Source organism: Lissotriton helveticus, chromosome 8, assembly GCF_964261635.1.
Source record: "Lissotriton helveticus chromosome 8, aLisHel1.1, whole genome shotgun sequence".
NCBI lineage: Eukaryota > Metazoa > Chordata > Amphibia > Caudata > Salamandridae > Lissotriton > Lissotriton helveticus.
The window spans coordinates 327,308,114-327,328,985 of NC_136069.1; the positions used below are offsets into that span (position 1 = coordinate 327,308,114).

At 40.2% G+C, this 20,872-nt stretch overlaps 1 protein-coding gene across 1 annotated transcript in view; it reads right to left on the reverse strand.

Moving 5' to 3' along the window:
- Positions 1 to 1,167: 1,167 nt before the first annotated feature.
- Positions 1,168 to 20,872, reverse strand: part of C1QTNF9 (C1q and TNF related 9) — a 68,524-nt gene continuing 48,819 nt past the window's right edge. The window contains exon 3 of the mRNA XM_078655984.1: positions 1,168 to 2,032. Within this exon, the coding sequence (XP_078512110.1) occupies positions 1,260 to 2,032 (773 nt within the window). The 3' untranslated portion in view covers positions 1,168 to 1,259. The remainder of the gene's footprint in view (positions 2,033 to 20,872) is intronic.

Genomic DNA, 20,872 nt, shown 5'->3' on the forward strand with positions numbered 1-20,872 from the left:
TAGAAGTCAGCAAATGTTAAATGAGAACCTTAGTCCGTCTTTCCTTGGTAGCGTTAAAATATGTGGTCCACAAACCTTGGACTTTTCTTAGGTCTGCTGAGCCCCAAAACAGTAAAGCTGAAAAGTTCACCAGACAAGCCATGCTAGCAAAACAGTAAAACAAAAGAAAATGAAAGTAAATGGCTAATCTTACCCCCAAAGCGGCATGAGAAAATGAGTAAGGAATTGCTACTATAAACCTAATACTCAAATAGGTAGTGCATTATAGTCAATAGTTTTTTATCACAGTGATTGACTCTGTTCATTTGAGAGAACAATTTCTTGGCCACTGTTCCTGCCAACACAATTGTCTATTGTCCACAGAGTAATGTCTGGCAACATACCCCTGACCAAAAATTAGGTGATTTCATTGTTCTACATTACAAAACGCTCCACCGTTCACTGTTCTGGAGGCTGAATCAGGATGAGGGATGACTATGACATTGGCTCATTTGATATTGCATTTGAAGTTATCATGAAGTTGTTATGGTGCAGCTATAAAAAAAATCACAATCTGTGAACACTTTGTCGAAGCAAAGGATATGTGCAATAATTATGCTGATATAAAGCCTCTGATTACTAGCATGTGCTTAACATGTGGTTGAGTACTTTGTTGGTTCCTGATGCTCACAAACAGCTGCAACCTCATTTTGCTGCTGATAGATTCTGTCATGTACAGTTTGTCCAATCCCAGCCCTTTGAAGATGTATCCATCATCCTACTGGTTGTTTTTGGGAGGTCCTAGAAAGTGGACAGGAGTGGAAGTTGTGCCCCAGGGTTTCATGCCAGCGAATTCAAAGGAAAGGGGATGGAGTAGTGGATAACACTTTTACTATTGTACAATCCGAAGAGGTTGGGCCAGGAATGCCCTTCTAGTGAGTTTTTTTAGGGTGTTTCCTAAACAATTCAGTTCTCACTTTCCTAGGAAATCCTAAAATTTGACATCACAGAAAGGGAACTGAGATGGAGTTTTTAGGAGAGTGTAGTAACACATTAACAATAAAATTAAGCTGTCCATACTTTTATACTAAGCAGATTATGGCCTTTGACGTTATAGGCCTTGTGACACAGAAAGCAGTGATTTCATTATTGTCAATGATACATAAAGGAATGAACCAAAATGCAGTATGAGGTTAGGCAGCATTTTAATTGACCTGTGCAATTTAAACATGAAACAATAAGGAAAGTCTGTTTTTGAGGAATTTGTATCCTTCATCAATTTATTGAAAGGAAAATAGAAGAAAACCAGTGAAAGTTGTGTCATCATCCTGGTCTGCAAACAATCCGCTGAAAGCCTCTCCCCCAGATGTCTGCATCCACACCTCATCGTCAACTTGCAGCTGGAGCACTGCTCCACCCGATGCCTGGTCCTCAGAGCCCTGGTACTTGTCCACAGTGTGGATGATTTTAATCCCATTCTTAACCAGAGCTACCCTTACATTTCTTGAATAAACTGTGATGTGATAGGTGAAATAATAGATCCCGGCAAACTCGCAGGTAAACTTTCCTGTTTCTTGACTGTAGTGACTTTGCCCATTATAGATCACTTTGTCAAACCTGATGGGAACATTTCCAGGTGGAAGCTTGGTAGCAATTGTGAGACCAACGGTGAAGGCACTTTTTGGTACTGTGGCGATGTCGCCTGTGTTACCCTTCTCCCCGGAATCCCCTTTAGTGCCTTTTTCACCCTGCAATCCAAGTGCGCCCTTTGGTCCAATATCTCCTGTATCCCCTTTCAGACCTTGAATACCAGTGGGACCCACAGGACCAGGCAGCCCAATGGCACCTGTGTAACCTATTTCACCCTTTGCTCCTTCAGGGCCGCGGTCTCCTGTGTCACCTTTCATGCCTTTACGTCCTTGTAGTCCTAGTTCTCCCTTTTGCCCCTTGTGTCCCACTGGTCCGGGAATCCCTTGAGGCCCAAGTTTCCCTGGAAATCCTCGCAGTCCTTGTTCTCCTTTATTTCCTTTTTCTTCGACCTTGCCATCAGTCCCTAAATACAATGAAATGACATGTATTTAAATCAGATTATTTTTCATAGGACAATCTTCTGTTTCAGCCTTTCCACAACACAACACTTCTCTTGTGAAACTCTCAAGCTAGTGTACCCACAGCGTATCACAAACCCGTGAAGAGGTAGATGGTAAAAAACCAAAGGGGTATTGTTTATATACTGACATGTACTTTTCAATAAAAAATATACAAAAAAACAAAGGGGTTAATTATTAAGGTGTTTTCTTTGGTTCAAAATTTTTCCATAATTGCTTACCATTATAAAAGTCAACAGGTGCAGTGCAAAATCACACAGTGCTGTGTAAGAGTTCTCACAACCCAAGGCAAACAATCGGTCAAGGCCAGTATGTGCTTTAGGAGCACCTTGCACGAACCACTTGCCCTTTTGATCCACTTTAGCAAGGGATCAATAGGATGTGCTCACTGGGACATAGAGGCAACCTAGGTACTGAGTCAAGATCAGATAAAAATGGTTTCTTTTTGCACAAATATGTGGATGGATGGGCCCACAAGGAGCTAAAATAAGAACTGAGCAAAGCATGCAGGGCCGGACTAGCCGCAGCAGACAGCGGGCGTTTCCCCGGTGGGCCGGAGGGGTGGGGACTGGTTTTGTACCAGCGGGGGGCGGTTTTGTTACTGGGGGCCAGTTTTGCTGCAGTATCGTCCCCCTGTAAGAAAAGAAGGAGTGGTGCTTCTCACTAGCACCCCAGACCCCATGCCCGCTCCCGGGGTCTGTCGAGCAGCAATCTGTCAGGGCTGGTTGGTGTTCCCAGTCCGGCCGTGAATGCATGGATACCAGTGGACCCGCACACAAGAAACACAATAGCATGCAATTTGCATGTTTTACGGGTCTTCATTATTATATTTTGGGTGTGTTGCTACTACTGCATGAATGGTTATATGGTTAGCTGTATGCAATGGTTTTAATTAACGATGCATATAAGCTTACTTACTTAGTAAGTAACCCCCCTCCTCTAAGATTGTAAGAAAAGCTGAAATGTTCCCTGTGCAATCCACTTTTTGTGGTGTTATGCACCATACTTACCTGTTAAGAAATCCAAGGGATCCATTGAAGCCTTTTCAATTTACTTCCATTCATAGCAACAGTGATGCAGTCCATGTTTCTTGAAAATGCGTGCCAAGGCCCAAATCTTACCAATTTGGGCCTAGGTAGGGCAAATCTGTCACCATCGCCCGCTCTTATGGGTACCCCAAGCAGACCTAACCTCAATCACCAACAAGCAAAGAGAGATTTTAGTGATTCCCAGCCCCTCAAGTATTCTCTTTGCAGTACCACATTAAATATTTTTTATGTCAGAATATCAAGGTCACAAATGTCAACCTACAAAAATATCAACCGCAGAATATCGGCTATGCCATCAAGGTAAGTATGGATAGGTATGTATAGATTTACTATCTATGTATAAATATATATATATTACAGCTCCTCTGACTGAAATCAGTAAACCAGCACTCGTAGTAAGTTAAACCACATTTGGTTTATTGCACAAAAAGGAAAAACGCGTTTCGGCTCTTGCCTTCGTCAGTTTCAACCGCAGAATATCGGCTATGCCATCAAGGTAAGTATGGATAGGTATGTGATTGTATAACTGTGACACTTCAATAAAAGTTTGTGTTAAAAAAATAAAAAACTGTGATGTCACTGACCATGTCATGAGTCATGTAATATGTGAGGTGCAAAGCAGTGCATTGCGGGGGAGTAAGTTATAGTTACCTCAGGTAACTATAACTGCTGAATTTCTCTGGTTTTGTTCGAGTGAAATGTGAGCCTCACTATAATGTACCAATAACCTTTTTTTTTTTTAGTGTATATATATATATATATATATATATATATATATATATATCACGAGCAAATGTCCCAAGCAGGGGGAGCAGCTAGATAGCTGGTGCTGGCGGCAAGGTTAGGACAGCCTCGCAAATTATTTAGAAGCAAACAGACCTTCAATAAAGAAGAACGCCGCACACCACTCCAAAGATTCTTTTCGTTTTTTTATTTCATATAGGTATTCCCCACCTACGCGTTTAGGACAGTAGATGTCCCTGGTCACAGTTAACAAACATTTGTCCCTTGTTTATTTCACCTTTTTATACCATAGACACCATGTGGCAGTGTTACGTTGCATTATGGGTTTGGCAATTTTTAATAAATGCCAGTTTATTTTAAGGCTCATCCTTAGCTTTTGGCAGGCCTGTGTTCGACATTTTTGAGACAATATGGGATATGATTAATCTCAGTTGGCAGTGATGCCTGTTAACTGGATATAATTGTTAGGATGAATTCCTAAATGGTCATATTGAGATTGCGTGTTTACAGCGTTTTTTGTGACTGAGTGTCTTTGAGCAATATTGGCTTAGTGCCTTTGTTTGCTTATTGTCCACTTGAATCATCCATGTCGATCTCCTGGTCTGTGTTAGCTAGGATGCCAATCAGTTATATAAAATTGTTTAACATGTCTTTCGATCTTATATTGGTCAGAGTACAGATTATAATAGAACAGATTTATGCTGGTTCAAATTCAATTGGGTTACTGTTCACTTTCAAAATCAACATTTACAATGAGTCCTTGATTGTTCATAATTCATCAGAGTTTCAGAGATGTACATACATTTCCTCATCCACGTTCAGTCCCCATGGGCTCCGGGTTTTGAATCTTATTATTAGTTTAGATTCAAGTCGTCCTTTTTTTTTATTTCTATCTCCACCACGTTCATTTTCTTTTATCATTGCAATTCCCGCATACTTTATATCTTTCCAGGTTTTTCCTGGATGGCTTTTCAGATGTTTCGCAATGGCATAACTGTGATCATTGTTTTGAATTGATCGAATATGTTCAAGTATTCTCTTCATAAGAGGACATATAGTTGAGCCAATATATTTTAGACCGCAGTAGCATTGTAGTTGATAAACCACAAACTGTGAGTCACAAGTTATTTTGTCTTTTATTTCAAAGTTTCTTCCTTTTGGATCTTTCAGACATTTAAGGTTCTGACCAATTTTGCATGCCTTGCATGATTGGCATTTAGTGAAGCCTAGTTGTAGTTTGTCCAGCCAAGTGATAAGTTTATCTTTTTTAAAATGACTGTTTACCAATGTGTCTTGAATTGAAGGAGCTTTGCGAAATGTGATCAGTGGTCTGTCTCCTATCAATGATCCTATTTCTGTATCTTTTTTTAATACACTCCAGTATTTTGTTTGGATATGTCGTATTTTGAAGCTTTCCTTTGAATAGGTGAGAATCAGTCGCAGTTTGACATCATCTACTTTCGTATTTCTTCTGTCCTTTGGTATGAGGGTTTCAGTTCTTGTTTTCATCCTCGCTCTTTGTTCACCTCGTAGTATGTCTTTGGGTTTATATCAATGATTGGCGAAACGAACTCTGGTTTCCTTGAATTTGTTTTCCATTTCTGATGGTTCAGAACAGTTACGTTTTATGCGTAAAAATTCGCCATATGGAATGCTTTGTTTTAATGATGTAGGGTGGAAGCTCGTGCCGTGTAGCACACTGTTCGTGGAGGTTTTCTTTCTGAATACTGTTGTCTCTAATTTGTTGTTTTTCACATAGACCTTAGTGTCTAAAAAGTCAATTTCTGTTTTTTGGATGTTGAAAGTGAATTTTAGTCCCACTTCATTTTGATTAAGTATTTCTATATACTCTATCAGTTTCTGTTTTGGACCTTTCCAGAGGAGGAAATGGTCGTCTATGAACCTGAGCCACAATACCACATCCGTGGTATATCTTTCGTTTTCTTCTCTCCAAGCTATGTTTTTCTCCCACCAACCCATAGTGAGGTTGGCATAGCTTGGAGAGAAGGAAACGCCCATGGCACAACCACATATTTGTTCATAAAAGTTTTAGTTGAAAAGGAATACATTGTTGGTTAGGCAAAAAGTTATCATAGTTAGCAGCATGTTGGTATGTCTCAAGTCAGATATTGGTCTTTGTTTCAAGAAATATTTGATTGCTGTTAGGCCTATGTCGTGTTGTATTGACGTGTACAACGAGACAACATCAATAGTCGCTAGCCAATAGTCAGAATGCCAGTCAGTCTCCATGATTATTCTTAAAAAGTCACCGGTATCTTTGATGAAAGAATTAAGAGTGGGTACAATCGGTGCCAAGAAGTAGTCCACATATGATGCTACAGTTTCACACAAAGAGCCACAGCTTGATATTATTGGTCGGGCTGGTGGATTGATTAGTGTTTTATGAATCTTTGGCAAGAAGTATATGGTAGGGGTTATTGGATGTGTTACAGTGAGGTACTTTGCTTCCTCCTTGCTGATCAGTCCCTTTTCTTGCCATTCTTGAATTAATTTGTGTAGTTTGGTCATTATATCAACAGCTGGATTTCGTTGTAGTTGTTTGTAGTTCATCACGTTGTCTAATTGACGGTTAGCTTCTTCAACATAGTCTGTTTTGTTCAGGATGACTATGTTCCCCCCTTTGTCTGACGGTTTTAGTTCAATTAGAGGATTTGTTTCAAGCGCTTTCAAGGCTAGGCGTTCCTTTTTCGTTACATTTTCTTTTTTTGTCAATGTGTTGTTCATCACTTCCAGTTCTGCCACAACTAGATCATGGTAGGTGTCTATGCGGTTGCCTGGGTATAGGACAGGACAGAATCGGGATTTGCTTCTGAGGTTTGTTTTGGAACATAAATTTGTTGGTATTCCCATTTCAGAGATTACTTGAGTATCAGTGTATTCAGTTTCTTCAAGTTGGAGGGCCTGTTCGTATGCTGTTCGTATGCTTGGTGCATCCCCCACTGTAAATTGTTCTTGATTTTTCTCAGAATTAGATTCAGTGGTTGTTCCTTCAATTTTTTCACAGTTTCTTTTTTTTGCGAATAATTTTTTTAATTTTAATTTTTTAATGTATTTGTATACATCAATTCTTGTTTCCACCTCATCTTGATGTTTATCGGGGCAAAAGGTGAGACCCTTTTTCAGCAATGTACATTCCGATTCTGTTAGTGTGTAGTTTGACAAGTTGATAACCACATTTGGATCCGTTTTTGTTGGTTCAACTGTGGTTACTTCTTTAATCCTGTCCTGTTTCGCAGGGGATACCTTTGATTTGCGGCCTCTCCTGGTTTTCCTCCTTGGCTTTGGTTCGCCATTTGTCCTCTTCCTCCTCCTCTCACTTGGGGATTTCCCCGTCCTCTTCCCCTTGTCTTTGGATTTTGTTGATCCTTGTAGAGGATTTGCATTTCCTCTAAAAAAGAACATTTCTTTGCCCCTACAGATGTTTGTTCGCCATCACTGACTTCTGATTCTGTTTCACTGGGAATGGTGTCATTGTCCACAGGTTGGGGATTTGCGTACTGTTGTTTTTAAAGGTATCAAAACGTTTCCCAAAGGTAAAAATTGTCCCATTGGCGAAATCAGACTCATCCCGTCTAAGTTTGCGCTGTTTTCTTTCCTGAATCTCTTCGTCATGTTTGTCCAGATTTTTCTCCATTGTTTGGCGCAGGTTTTTTATTGTGTCTTCACTTTCTCCTAGGGCTTGTATTTGATCTTCCAGTTCTTTTATTTTTATATGTAAATCTTCCACATTCTTTTTTGCATGTTTGATTATAATTAAGATCATTCTACGCGAGCAGTCCATGTTGTTTTACCCCCATACTTCCAACATTTCCGCACTTGTATCTGGGTGATTGGGCAAAGTAAAAATTTGCAGTCCTCACGGTACTAGTCCCAATTCGATATATTTTTCTAGAGTGATTATTTCCCAGCTGCGTGAGATTTCTTTTCGCAGTAATTTTTCCATTTGTTGGAATAGTTGCTTTATGCTTGGATTGAGGGTTTTAGATATGCTTGTTTTATTTGCTGTCCCATTAGAGACAGATGGGTTTTTTCTGAACATGCTTACCGCTTTTTCAAGACGTAGGGCTGCTCGTTTTTCCATTCTCAGATCAAGAGGTCGAGTGCCTGGGGTGTAATTCTCCAAGCGGTCTCTTTGATATATCGAAAGACGTGTGATTATTTTCTTTGCGTGACAAGTTCGTTAAGTTGTAGGGAATAGATGTTTCACCTGTTTAAGAGGGAGTAATTGCTCACTTTTACGAAATCGAACATTTTTGGAGCGAGTGTTATTCTGGCTTTTGTTTTAGGCACAGGAAAGATCCGCTTTACTAAGTCAAAGTCGTAATCTTGTTAAACACTCGCTGCAGCATTCAAACGAAAATGGAAAATAATGGCACTGGATTTAGTGTTTGGACTTACCCGGGAGACTCCCGTCGCTGTTGGTGTCCTCCGACACTACCAGTCGGTGCTCAACCGGTAAATCACTAATAACAAAAAAGAGCTGGCTCTAATCAGTTAGGCTGAGCACCGAGAGCTATTGAAATGCTATGGAATAGTTTTTCTGATCTGGTTGACAACCAGTGTGTTGGGATTCAATTATCAGTTTTGGCATTTCTTTTGTTACATAGCAACCGGTAAATCAGCAGCCTGGATTTACCGGTTGAGCGCCGACTGGTAGTGTCGGATTACAGAACAAGAGGCAGCCTTTTTACAAGCAGCCAATCCAATAATGCCATATTTTTATTGCCTCCGCAAAATACACAAAAATGTATTACCACCACCGGGGAGGCCAATAATTTCAGATATCGGCTCCTTGTTAGAGCCTCTGTCCACTTTTGTCGACCACTTCTTGCGCCCTTTGGTGCAGAAAATGCAAACCTATTTACAAGACACGAAAGACGTCTTATGTATCCTTCCTGATATACCATTTGATCCAGAGTTAGATATTGTGGCATCTCTTGACGTCGAGTCACTTTACACCTCGATTCCGCAAGATGAGACTCTGCAGACAATATTCCGGATATTGAAAAACACCGAACTAGATTCCATCACTCCCGTGCCCTTCATACTTTCATTAGCACAGATTGCAATGAAAGACAACTTCTTCAGATTTGAAAAAGACATTTTCTTGCAAGTGTCGGGCACGAGCATGGGCAGCATTTTTGCGCCGAGCTTGGCAAACTTGTATGTCGATGCATTCAAGCAGGAACATGTCTTGGCCGAAACTAACCCATATTTATCGTCAATACGCGTTTGGAAACGCTATATTGACGACGTCTTCTTGGTGTGGAGAGGAACTTTAGAGTCCCTGACATTATTTAAAGAATGGTTGAACGAGCAGAATATTTTCCTGTAGTTTACTCTTGAGGCTGACAGAGAGAGAATTTCCTTCCTTGACCTGTCCATCTTCCACACTAACGGTGGTCTACACAGTGAACTATTCCGGAAACCGATGGCACGCAACTCTTTATTGCGTTTCGATAGCCATCATCCAAAATCCTTAAGACACAACCTCCCAGTGGGACAGTTTTTATGAGTCGGGAGAAACTGTTCCACAATGGACAAATATGAGGAACACGCAGAAATGCTAAAACCACAACTCAGAGAGAAAAATTACCCAAACAGACTGATAAAGGCAGCTAAAAAACGGGCGAAGAACAACAACAGGGAGTCCCTAATTGAAGTACCAGTGAAAAAAAACCCACTGGGCCGTATGACCTTTGTACACACCTTTAGTACATCAACACATGATGTCCAGAAAATAATAAGGAAGCATTGGCGCATCCTCAACAGCGGCACATCTAAGTTAACAACACCTATGTTTGCTCTCAAGAGAGGCCGTAATTTAAAGGATAGACTTGTACACACTCGTCCGCAAGAAGATTCACTCAGGAGACAACCCTATGGAATCTACCCAGAGTGAAGGGGCATTTCCCATGTGGTGCATGTGGAGCCTGCCCACAAACGAGAATTTCGAAAACTGTGGAGATTGGCGAGCCTGCCCACAAACGAGAATTTCGAAAACTGTGGAGATTGGCGGAGAGAGACCATGGGAACAGTGATTTTTTTCGAACTGTAATAGCTCTAACTTGGTATATCTCATAACATGTCCCTGCGGATTGAAATACGTGGGGATGACCACGAGAAAAGTTAAACTCAGGCTAATGGAGCACAGGAGCACCTTCAGGTGCAGGAAAACTGCAACAAGACTAATGAGACATTTCTTAGAGAAAAACCATCGATCTGATGATTTTGACTGGACAGTCCTTGAGAAACCAGTCATTCCGATGCAGTGCCAAGACGTATCTAGGCTCTTATTTCATCGTGAACAGAGATGGGTATTCAGGCTCAAAAGTGACCAAATTGGGTTGAATGATTCTATCCCTTGGTTGACTCTGGCCAATAGATAACAATAGAGTACCCCGAGGGTATATTGTAAAACACTGCAAAGATAAAAAAAACAGGTATCAATCTTAAATGTGATTAATCAGTGACCCCCATGTACACTAGCAACACTATAAGTGATGCATAAAAGGAGGAGAGTTTAAAATGATATCTAGGCATACTGGTACTATCCAGCCTTATCAATCAATTATGTATATTAGGAACATGTAGAAACACCACCTCTTTCAAATAAGAATATACATACACACCATTTGTATAATGTGGCGAAAAACCTTCTCCTTAAAATAGGAATATACTATTCAACATTTGTACAGTTCAGGGGCATATAAGCTTTATCACTATTGTGAACAAGTTACTCGCTGCGATACGCTTTAACAAAGTTTTTTATTTAGAAGTATCCGTGGCGAGTATAACGAACTACGAAGCCCGGCAACCCTTGCACCTGCGTAGCGTGCATGCCCCACGGGATGACGTGGCACGCACGCTGTGACGATGAGGGGCACGGAGAGTGTTTAATGGCGTGGGAGACAGTTTGCCGTTCACCTCCATCCCAGCCTCGATAGTGCCGGGAGGCACCGACGGATAGGTAGGTAGATCGGCCCGACCTTTCCACCACACAGAGATTTTCTATATATAACTCAGCTGTTAACAGGACATAACATTCCCGCAAGAGCCACCAGATATTACCCAACCTTTTTACTACACTGAGCGTTATGTTTTCTAACAGTATCGAGCACTTTTATAAGAGCTAGGCAACTAATATGGAGCCTCACTGTACGTAATAACTGCTCTATTTATACAATCCAACAGGCTCTCTAGAATCGGGCAGGGCGGGCCGATTGCATTTAATACATGAAGCCTTGCTTCATATACATATCGTACTTTGTATACATTTTTCCAGGTCACGTTGTCTGGGCATGGCTATTTGTAATCCTAAATTGTTTCCCTGTAGTACAAGTACCACGATGTAAGTACAATTTTGCAGATTATGTCAACTACATGACAGCACAGACAACGTAGATTATATGTTTGTTTAGAGTATTATTAGCAGCCTTAGTTCTAAATTACATGCTTGGACATATGACGTAGAGTGAGCAATGTATTTACTTTGCTCTTTTTAAAACATGACAACACATGCATGTTATTACACAGACAACCTGTGAACTGCCTTTGTGGTGGTGGTGAGTGAGTTGCCGGATGGTGTGCCTGCGCATTGCTGTGCGCAGTCACAATACGTGAATATAGGTACTATATGTGCACAATTTTAATTTTGTTCTACACAAGCTTAGATTTTGAATTTCCCTCCGCAGAGCGGGGTCTCACCCAATCTAGCTGGAGCCCAGTGAGGTGAGGTATAACTATTGTGGAGCATTGGAAGCCCTTATGAGTTGTTTTTCTTCTTAAAATGAAGTTAATGTTAGTGAAATGGAAGGGTGGGGAACGTAGTAAATTGAGTTGGAAAGATACTAGAAATTATGATCTCTTTTTCAGATGCAGCACTGTCCACATGCTCTGCGTGGTTCTTAGAAGCAATACAGAGACTGTATGTATCTGATTTATATCCACTTGAAAAAACTTGTTTATGCAGTGACATTAATTGACATGGTCCCGAAGAATGCCAGGGTTCTTATATCCATAGAAGGCAGAAACATGTTGACCTAGTTAATGTTGGAGCAGTGATTAATTCTCAACTGTTCCAAGTCTTTTTTCACTTTATTAGTTACACGGTTTTAAGTAGGTCAACTGCGTGGATTCAAGAATTGTATGTGCAGTGAGTTAATGCACTCATGATCCAGGGAGTTTACCCTTTTTAAATCACTTCACTTGCATGCACTGCACAAATTGTGACAATGAATACGTGTCAGATTTAGTACACTACACAGGTTTTGGTTCAGTTTTTTTTCCTTCAGATAGAATCATCAGAAGGATACAGTACTTCACGCAATGGTTTTCTCTGATTTATAAGAGAGCCTGTGTGGGCACTGTTTGGTTCCCAGATGATGACACTGGGCACGATACTGTGTAGTGATGGGATACCTTAATATCCTTGTATGATTTCTAGTTGTAGCCTTTCCCTTCTCACACACTTGTGGCGTTAGAGAGAGAATATTTTCCTCTCTGCTCATATGTACATTGTTCTTAGAGTACACTGTCAATAGTCTTCAGGATTCCGTTTTGTGTAGGAATTTGTAAGGAATGGGGGATTGAATCCTGTTGAAACTTTAAATTTCCCTCGGACCCTCTTTTGTGGTATTGGCAAAACAACATGGACTGCTCGCGTAGAATGATCTTAATTATAATCAAACATGCAAAAAAGAATGTGGAAGATTTACATGAAAAAATAAAAGAACTGGAAGATCAAATACAAGCCCCAGGAGAAAGTGAAGACACAATAAAAAACCTGCGCCAAACAATGGAGAAAAATCTGGACAAACATGACGAAGAGATTCAAGAAAGAAAACAGCGCAAATTTAGACGGGATGAGTCTGATTTCGCCAATGGGACAATTTTTACCTTTGTGAAATGTTTTGATACCTTTAAAAAACAACAGTATGCAAATCCCCAACCTGTGGACAATGACACCATTCCCAGTGAAACAGAATCAGAAGTCAGTGATGGCGAACAAACATCTGTAGGGGCAAAGAAATGTTCTTTTTTAGAGGAAATGCAAATCCTCTACAAGGATCAACAAAATCCAAAGACAAGGGGAAGAGGACGGGGAAATCCCCACGTGAGAGGAGGAGGAAGAGGACAAATGGCGAACCAAAGCCAAGGAGGAAAACCAGGAGAGGCCGCAAATCAAAGGTATCCCCTGGGAAACAGGACAGCATTAAAGAAGTAACCACAGTTGAACCAACAAAAACGGATCCAAATGTGGTTATCAACTTGTCAAACTACACACTAACAGAATCGGAATGTACATTGCTGAAAAAGGGTCTCACCTTTTGCCCCGATAAACATCAAGATGAGGTTGAAACAAGAATTGATGTATACAAATACATTAGAAAATTAAAATTAAAAAAATTCTTCGCAAAAAAAAGAAACTGAAAAAATTGAAGGAACAACCACTGAATCTGATTCTGAGACAAATCAAGAACAATTTACAGTGGGTGATGCACCAAGCATACGAACAGCATACGAACTGGCCCACCAACTTGAAGAAACTGAATATACTGATACTCAAGTAATCTCTGAAATGGGAATACCAACAAATTTATGTTCCAAAACAAACCTCAGAAGCAAATCCCGATTCTGTCCTGTCCTATATCCAGGCAACCGCATAGACACCTACCATGATCTAGTTGTGGCAGAACTGGAAGTGATGAACAACACATTGACAAAAAAAGAAAATGTAACGAAAAAGGAACGCCTAGCCTTGAAAGCGCTTGAAACAAATCCTCTAATTGAAATAAAACCGGCAGACAAAGGGGGGAACATAGTCATCCTGAACAAAACAGACTATGTTGAAGAAGCTAACCGTCAATTAGACAACGTGATGAACTACAAACAACTACAACGAAATCCATCTGTTGATATAATGACCAAACCACACAAATTAATTCAAGAATGGCAAGAAAAGGGACTGATCAGCAAGGAGGAAGCAGAGTACCTCACTGTAACACATCCAATAACCCCTACCATATACATCTTGCCAAAGATTCATAAAACACTAATCAATCAACCAGCCTGACCAATAATATCAAGCTGTGGCTCTTTGTGTGAAACTGTAAGCATCATATGTGGACTACTTCTTGGCACCGATTGTCCCCACTCTTAATTCTTTCATCAAAGATACCAGTGACTTTTTAAGAATAATCATGGAGACTGACTGGCATTCTGACTATTGGCTAGCGACTATTGATGTTGTCTCGTTGTACACGTCAATACAACACGACATAGGCCTAACAGCAATCAAATATTTCTTGAAACAAAGACCAATATCTGACTTGAGACATACCAACATGCTGCTAAGTATGATAACTTTTTGCCTAACCAACAATGTATTCCTTTTCAACAAAAACTTTTATGAACAAATATGCGGTTTTGCCATGGGCATTTCCTTCTCTCCAAGCTATGCCAACCTCACTATGGGTTGGTGGGAGAAAAACATAGCTTGGAGAGAAGAAAACGAAAGATATACCACGGACGTGGTATTGTGGCTCAGGTTCATAGACGACCTTTTCCTCCTCTGGAAAGGTCCAAAACAGAAACTGATAGAGTATATAGAAATACTTAATCAAAATGAAGTGGGACTAAAATTCACTTTCAACATCCAGAAAACAGAAATTGACTTTTTAGACACTAAGGTCTATGTGAAAAACAACAAACTAGAGACAACAGTATTCAGAAAGAAAATCTCCACGAACAGTGTGCTACACGGCACGAGCTTCCACCCTACATCATTAAAACAAAGCATTCCATATGGCGAATTTTTACGCATAAAACGTAACTGTTCTGAACCATCAGAAATTGAAAACAAATTCAAGGAAACCAGAGTTCGTTTCGCCAATCATGGATATAAACACAAAGACATACTACGAGGTGAACAAAGAGTGAGGATGAAAACAAGATCTGAAACCCTCATACCAAAGGACAGAAGAAATACGAAAGTAGATGATGACAAACCGCGACTGATTCTCACCTATTCAAAGGAAAGCTTCAAAATACGACATATCCTAACAAAATACTGGAGTGTATTAAAAAAAGATACAGAAATAGGATGCTTGATAGGAGACAGACCACTGATCACATTTCGCAATGCTCCTTCAATTCAAGACACATTGGTAAACAGTCATTTTAAAAAAGATAAACTTATCACTTGGCTGGACAAACGACAACTAGGCTTCACTAAATGCCAATCATGCAAGTATGCAAAATTGGTCAGAACCTTAAATGTCTGAAAGATCCAAAAGGAAGAAACTTTGAAATAAAAGACAAAATAACTTGTGACTCACAGTTTGTGGTTTATCAACTACAATGCTACTGCGGTCTAAAATATATTGGCTCAACTATATGTCCTCTTCAGAAGAGAATACTTGAACATATTCGATCAATTCAAAACAATGATCACAGTTATGCCATTGCGAAACATCTGAAAAGCCATCCAGGAAAAACCTGGAAAGATATAAAGTATGCGGGAATTGCAATGATAAAAGAAAATGAACGTGGTGGAGCTAGAAATAAAAAACTAAGACGACTTGAATCTAAACTAATAATAAGATTCAAAACCCGGAGCCCATGGGGACTGAACGTGGATAAGGAAATGTATGTACATCTCTGAAACTCTGATGAATTATGAACAATCAAGGACTCATTGTAAATGTTGATGTTGAAAGTGAACAGTAACCCAATTGAATTTGGATCAGCATAAATTTGTTCTATTATAATCTGTACTCTGACCAATATAAGATCGAAAGACATGTTAAATAATTTTATATAACTAATTGGCATCCTAGCTAAGACAGACCAGGAGATCGACATGGATGATTCAAGTGGACAATAAGCAAACAAAGGCACTAAGCCAATATTGCTCAATGACACTCAGTCACAAAAAACGCGGTAAACACACGATCTCAAGATGACAGTTTAGGAATTCATCCTAACAATTATATCCAGTTAACAGGCATCACTGCCAACTGAGATTAATCATGTCCCATATTGTCTCAAAAATGTTGAACACAGGCCTGCCAAAAGCTAAGGATGAGCCTTAAAATAAACTGGCATTTATTAAAAACTACCAAACCCATAATGCAACGTAACACTGCCACATGGTGTCTTTGGTATAAAAAGGTGAAATAAACAAAGGACAAATGTTTGTTAACCGTGACCAGGGACATCTACTGTCCAAAACGCGTAGGTGGGGAATACCTATATGAAATAAAAAAACGAAAAGAATCTTTGGAGTGGTGTGCGGCGTTCTTCTTTATTGAAGGTATGTTTGCTTCTAAATAATTTACGAGGCTGTCGTAACCTTGCCGCCAGCACCAGCTATCAAGCTGCTCCCCCTGCTTGGGACATTTGCTCGTGATATATATATATATATATATATATATATATATATATATATATATATACACTAAAAAAAAAAAAGGTTATTGGTACATTATAGTGAGGCTCACATTTCACTCGAACAAAACCAGAGAAATTCAGCAGTTATAGTTACCTGAGGTAACTATAACTTACTCCCCCGCAATGCACTGCTTTGCACCTCACATATTACATGACTCATGACATGGTCAGTGACATCACAGTTTTTTATTTTTTTAACACAAACTTTTATTGAAGTGTCACAGTTATACAATCACATACCTATCCATACTTACCTTGATGGCATAGCCGATATTCTGCGGTTGAAACTGACGAAGGCAAGAGCCGAAACGCGTTTTTCCTTTTTGTGCAATAAACCAAATGTGGTTTAACTTACTACGAGTGCTGGTTTACTGATTTCAGTTACATGCAGGTTACATGCATTTTCTTCTTTTGAGCACTTGAGTCAATATCATTAGCATACGGATAATTGTTTTTACTTGCTATTTACGTTGATGCATACTGTACAATAATAAACGGTTTGTTATTACATCCGAAGTGTTACATCATTGTACTTTCAATAATTGTTGTTCCTGATGATGTATCACCATGTTTTAAATCGTATACTATTCATGTTATTGTGAACCTGCTCAATACTGTAATTCAAAACCCATGCCTAGTTAATGAACAATATATGACAACCTCAACTGGTATTTTATTGGCATAACATTTTCTTTAAAAAAAAAAATCCTATCCCCCCACCACTCTGCATCTTTACTTTGGTAGTCTGGGTGGATTGATACATTTGAATATTATGGAGAAGGTAATTATTAAAGAAAAAGGGAGGATAGGACTGGACCAGACAACAATTCCAGTCAGGTGTCGGAAGTGGTTTCTCTTTAGGGAGTTTTCAAATCTAATAGTGTGAGTTTGTGTTCAGTATTTCTTTAATCATCATTAACATGAGCTTTAAATTGTTCCAATAAGTGTGCCCATTCCATGGAGATCGGCTTTTTGCGGAGCCTCCTGTACTCTTCACGCTGTAAAGCCTCCCTTTCTGCCGTGGCCCACTGTATAACTTCTTCCTCCCATGCACCCTGCCTTGGGGCTGAGTGAGACCTCCAGCTCTGAGTGAGCATTCTTTTGGCCAATATTAAAGAGAGGTCCATTTTGAGGAACTGAGGTATGCCTAATATACAGGCTTCGATAGAGGGCTCTATGGGACGTTCCGAGATGTGCGTTAGTCTTGTCATTTGTGCGCCCAATACCCTTGTATGGAGGGGCATGTCCAAAGCATATGTATCAGCCCTGCATCAGGTAAAAGACAGTGGGGGCAGCCCAAGGAGACACACGGGTACATTGCATGCAACCTATGTGGTGTGAGGTATGCCCTATGCATAATCAAGAGTTGGATACATTTGAATGTAGCATTACGGGGTACCCGCTTGGGGTATTCTAGAATTTGTTCCCACTCTTTATCTTTTAGATCCCGTGCAAGATCCGCCTCCCATTTCCACTGCAGTGTTACCAGCGAGACCTCCAAATGAGCCCTTAGACCCCGGTGTAGCCATCTCACCAAGTGACTTCCGTGTCCTATTACATGTAATGTTTGTAACAATTGGAATGTGAGGGGCTCTTGCTGCTCCACCAGCAGGTTTGTACGTATATAGTGTAATATGCTAGCTAGTGTCAAAAATAGTATTGCAGGTACGTCATTAAGGGCCCATCTGCAAACATGGCCTCAATTGTTGTAACTCCAGACTCTTCCCAGGGAGCCAGCCTACCGGCTGATAAGATCCCTTGCAGGGTTGGTAAACTACGAAGAGGAACATTAGGAGCATACGGGAAAGGAGTTTTGGTATATTTCAGTGCTACTCTCCAATAGCATAATGCTGTCTGGTGAAGTGGGGGAATATCCGTCCGTCTTTTAGAGGGGGGGCAGAGCAGTGCTTGTAACGTTCCATTTCATAGTTGTGCACATGTATACCCAATATCAAACAGGTTAAAGCCTGCCAACCAGTATGCCAACGACTGTAATTGACCCACTATGCAGTATGCTTTATAATCTGGGGCTCTCAAACCTCCTCGAGTCATGGGCAGTTGTAGTTTAGAGAGGGCTATGCGATGGCGTCCCATTCCCCACACCAGCTCAGTCAGTAAATAGTTTTAAAAAACCAAGCTGGTACCATCACTGGGAGATTAACAAATTGATATAGTAGTCTTGGCAGCATCACCATTGTAGCCACTGCAACTCGTCCTGTCGTCAGGGGCAATTTAATCCAAAAGGCAACCTGTGATTTTAGGGAGTTGATAGTATGGACCAAATGTCAGTCCAGTATGTCAGGAGTCGTCCTATATATCTGGATTCCGAGGTATTTAAAGGTAGCCGGTTCTACTGTGAGTTGTGCCAGGCCAAAGTGTAGTGTAGTTCCTAAATTCCCAATAGGCTCTGCGCATTGGAATAATATACACTATAGATTTGACATAGGACTGAGGTCAGTATGTCTCTATCGAGTATACTAAACTTAATTGTGTGTGCCAGCTAACTCAGAGGTCCCTAGAAACTTTCTCGCATAAACAAGAAAGGATTAGTTTATGACAACCGCATAAACATGACAACTTTGTTTCCCTAGAATCGAAACATATCTTCAGCAGCGTGGAAACAATAGATAACTATTTTACTCAGTCAACCATGCATGCTTTGTTTTTACAGAGTTGCATAAAAATAGAGAGACGAGCGTTTCAATGAAAGGTTTATTGAACAGTCTTCTTTCTCATGCAAGAGAGGTGAACTCCTACAATCGTTAGACAGAATGCAAAGTATAATGCGTACAGCGTAAACAGTATTATAAAATAATACTGTAATAGCATTGTCTGTTGCTATGACATGTAAAAATACATACATAAATAACACAAGCTAAAATACTCAACTGGTGCTTCTAAAATACACCTACCCCAGTGTACCTAATCTAGGTCTAGTACGAGGGAAGAAGTAGGTGTTTGTCTCCAGCATAGGTTTAGTCTTTGCCAAGAATTTGCCAAAGGTTTCTCTAGGATCTAATCAGCTCCATACCTTAGAAAGAGAGAGGTTGGTATCTCTTTCACGGACTAGATTTCCCAACACCCCGCAAGGGGAGTCAGAAACACTGGAGTTGGATTCTCGGCAGGAGGATGACACCTTCTGGTCAGTGCGTCAACTGGAGAGTTGGCTTCCTTCGGCACTTGTTGTAGGGAGCTGCGTCGTGCAAGTAGGTAGTCGAACTGCACCGCACCACACCATGCTTTGCTATAGCAAGTGAAGGTAAGTTTATACCTTTGAGGTGTTTCAGAATGCCAGCTTTGACGTAAAATCGGGCATATGAACGTCATGAATGAAACCCTATGGCAGTGGTCTTCAAACTAAAGGGCGGGCCCCCCTAGGGGAGCCCCAACTGATACCAGGGGGGGGGGGCACCAGGCTCTGCCCAAAAGAAGCATTGTGCTGATAACAGTGCGTTGTTTTAAGCTGACAAAAATGAACGGCACGAAGCTGCTCTGTTTTGTCCTTTATATGCTTGCTGGGAGAAGGTGTCAAAAGGAAAGGGACTCCAAATATTCTTCAAACCCCTCACCCCCACTTTTAATAGTCACAAGGCAGATACTTGTACATGTTAGTAAGGCCTGCTTGCTTTGCCTGAATAGTATGTTTGGCAATCATGGATTTGATTGCATTTTAAAACATTAAGAGAACGTAACTGCAATGGTTAATTATGTATGGACATATTTAAACATTTCTAATTTAATCAAATAATTTTGAAAAATAATGAGGAGGTCCCTGATAATTATTTTTCCCCACTGGGGGGACGTGGCATTAAAAAGTTTGAAGACCACTGCCCTAAGGAATAGTTGTTCATGCATAATAATGAGTTCTGGGAGCAATCAATATTCAAGCAAGGGGAAGTCCCTAACAGCTTAAGAGTCTGATTTTCCAAGAAATGGTTATGACGTAGATGAACGGATGGAAGTAGCCATGCCTGTATTTGGGCAGCATGGTCTATGCCTAAATAGGGACTGGAATTCTATGCCTATATAAGGGCAATGCGAATTGTACCTATATAAGGGCATGAATCGGGAAAATCATTCAGAATCTAAAATCGAACACAACACCCACTCCACTTTCTTATGTACGATGGTACTAAATTCGAAACATTTTGAATCATATCTAAAACATATCTACACATGAAGTGTTCAAAACCCACCCAAAAACATAAAAATGCATTGCTACTGGTTGTACACAAAAATAAGCATAGGTGCTTTACACATTTAAAGCAATGTTTCATTCGAAGCATAGTTGTTGACATTTGAAATGCTAACTGAATGAATCACGAAAATATACATTTATGAAATGGCTCGTGAATACAGAAGAAAAAGGTGCCGAAACCATTTCATGTCAGAATACATAAAACAGTTTGTATGTGGACAAGGTCAAATATTGTCTCTGGAAGTACTCGAAGAAATCCTGTTCTCTATGAATAGTTCTACTATAAGCAGATTACTTGTGCCCAAAAAATAAAAAATGCA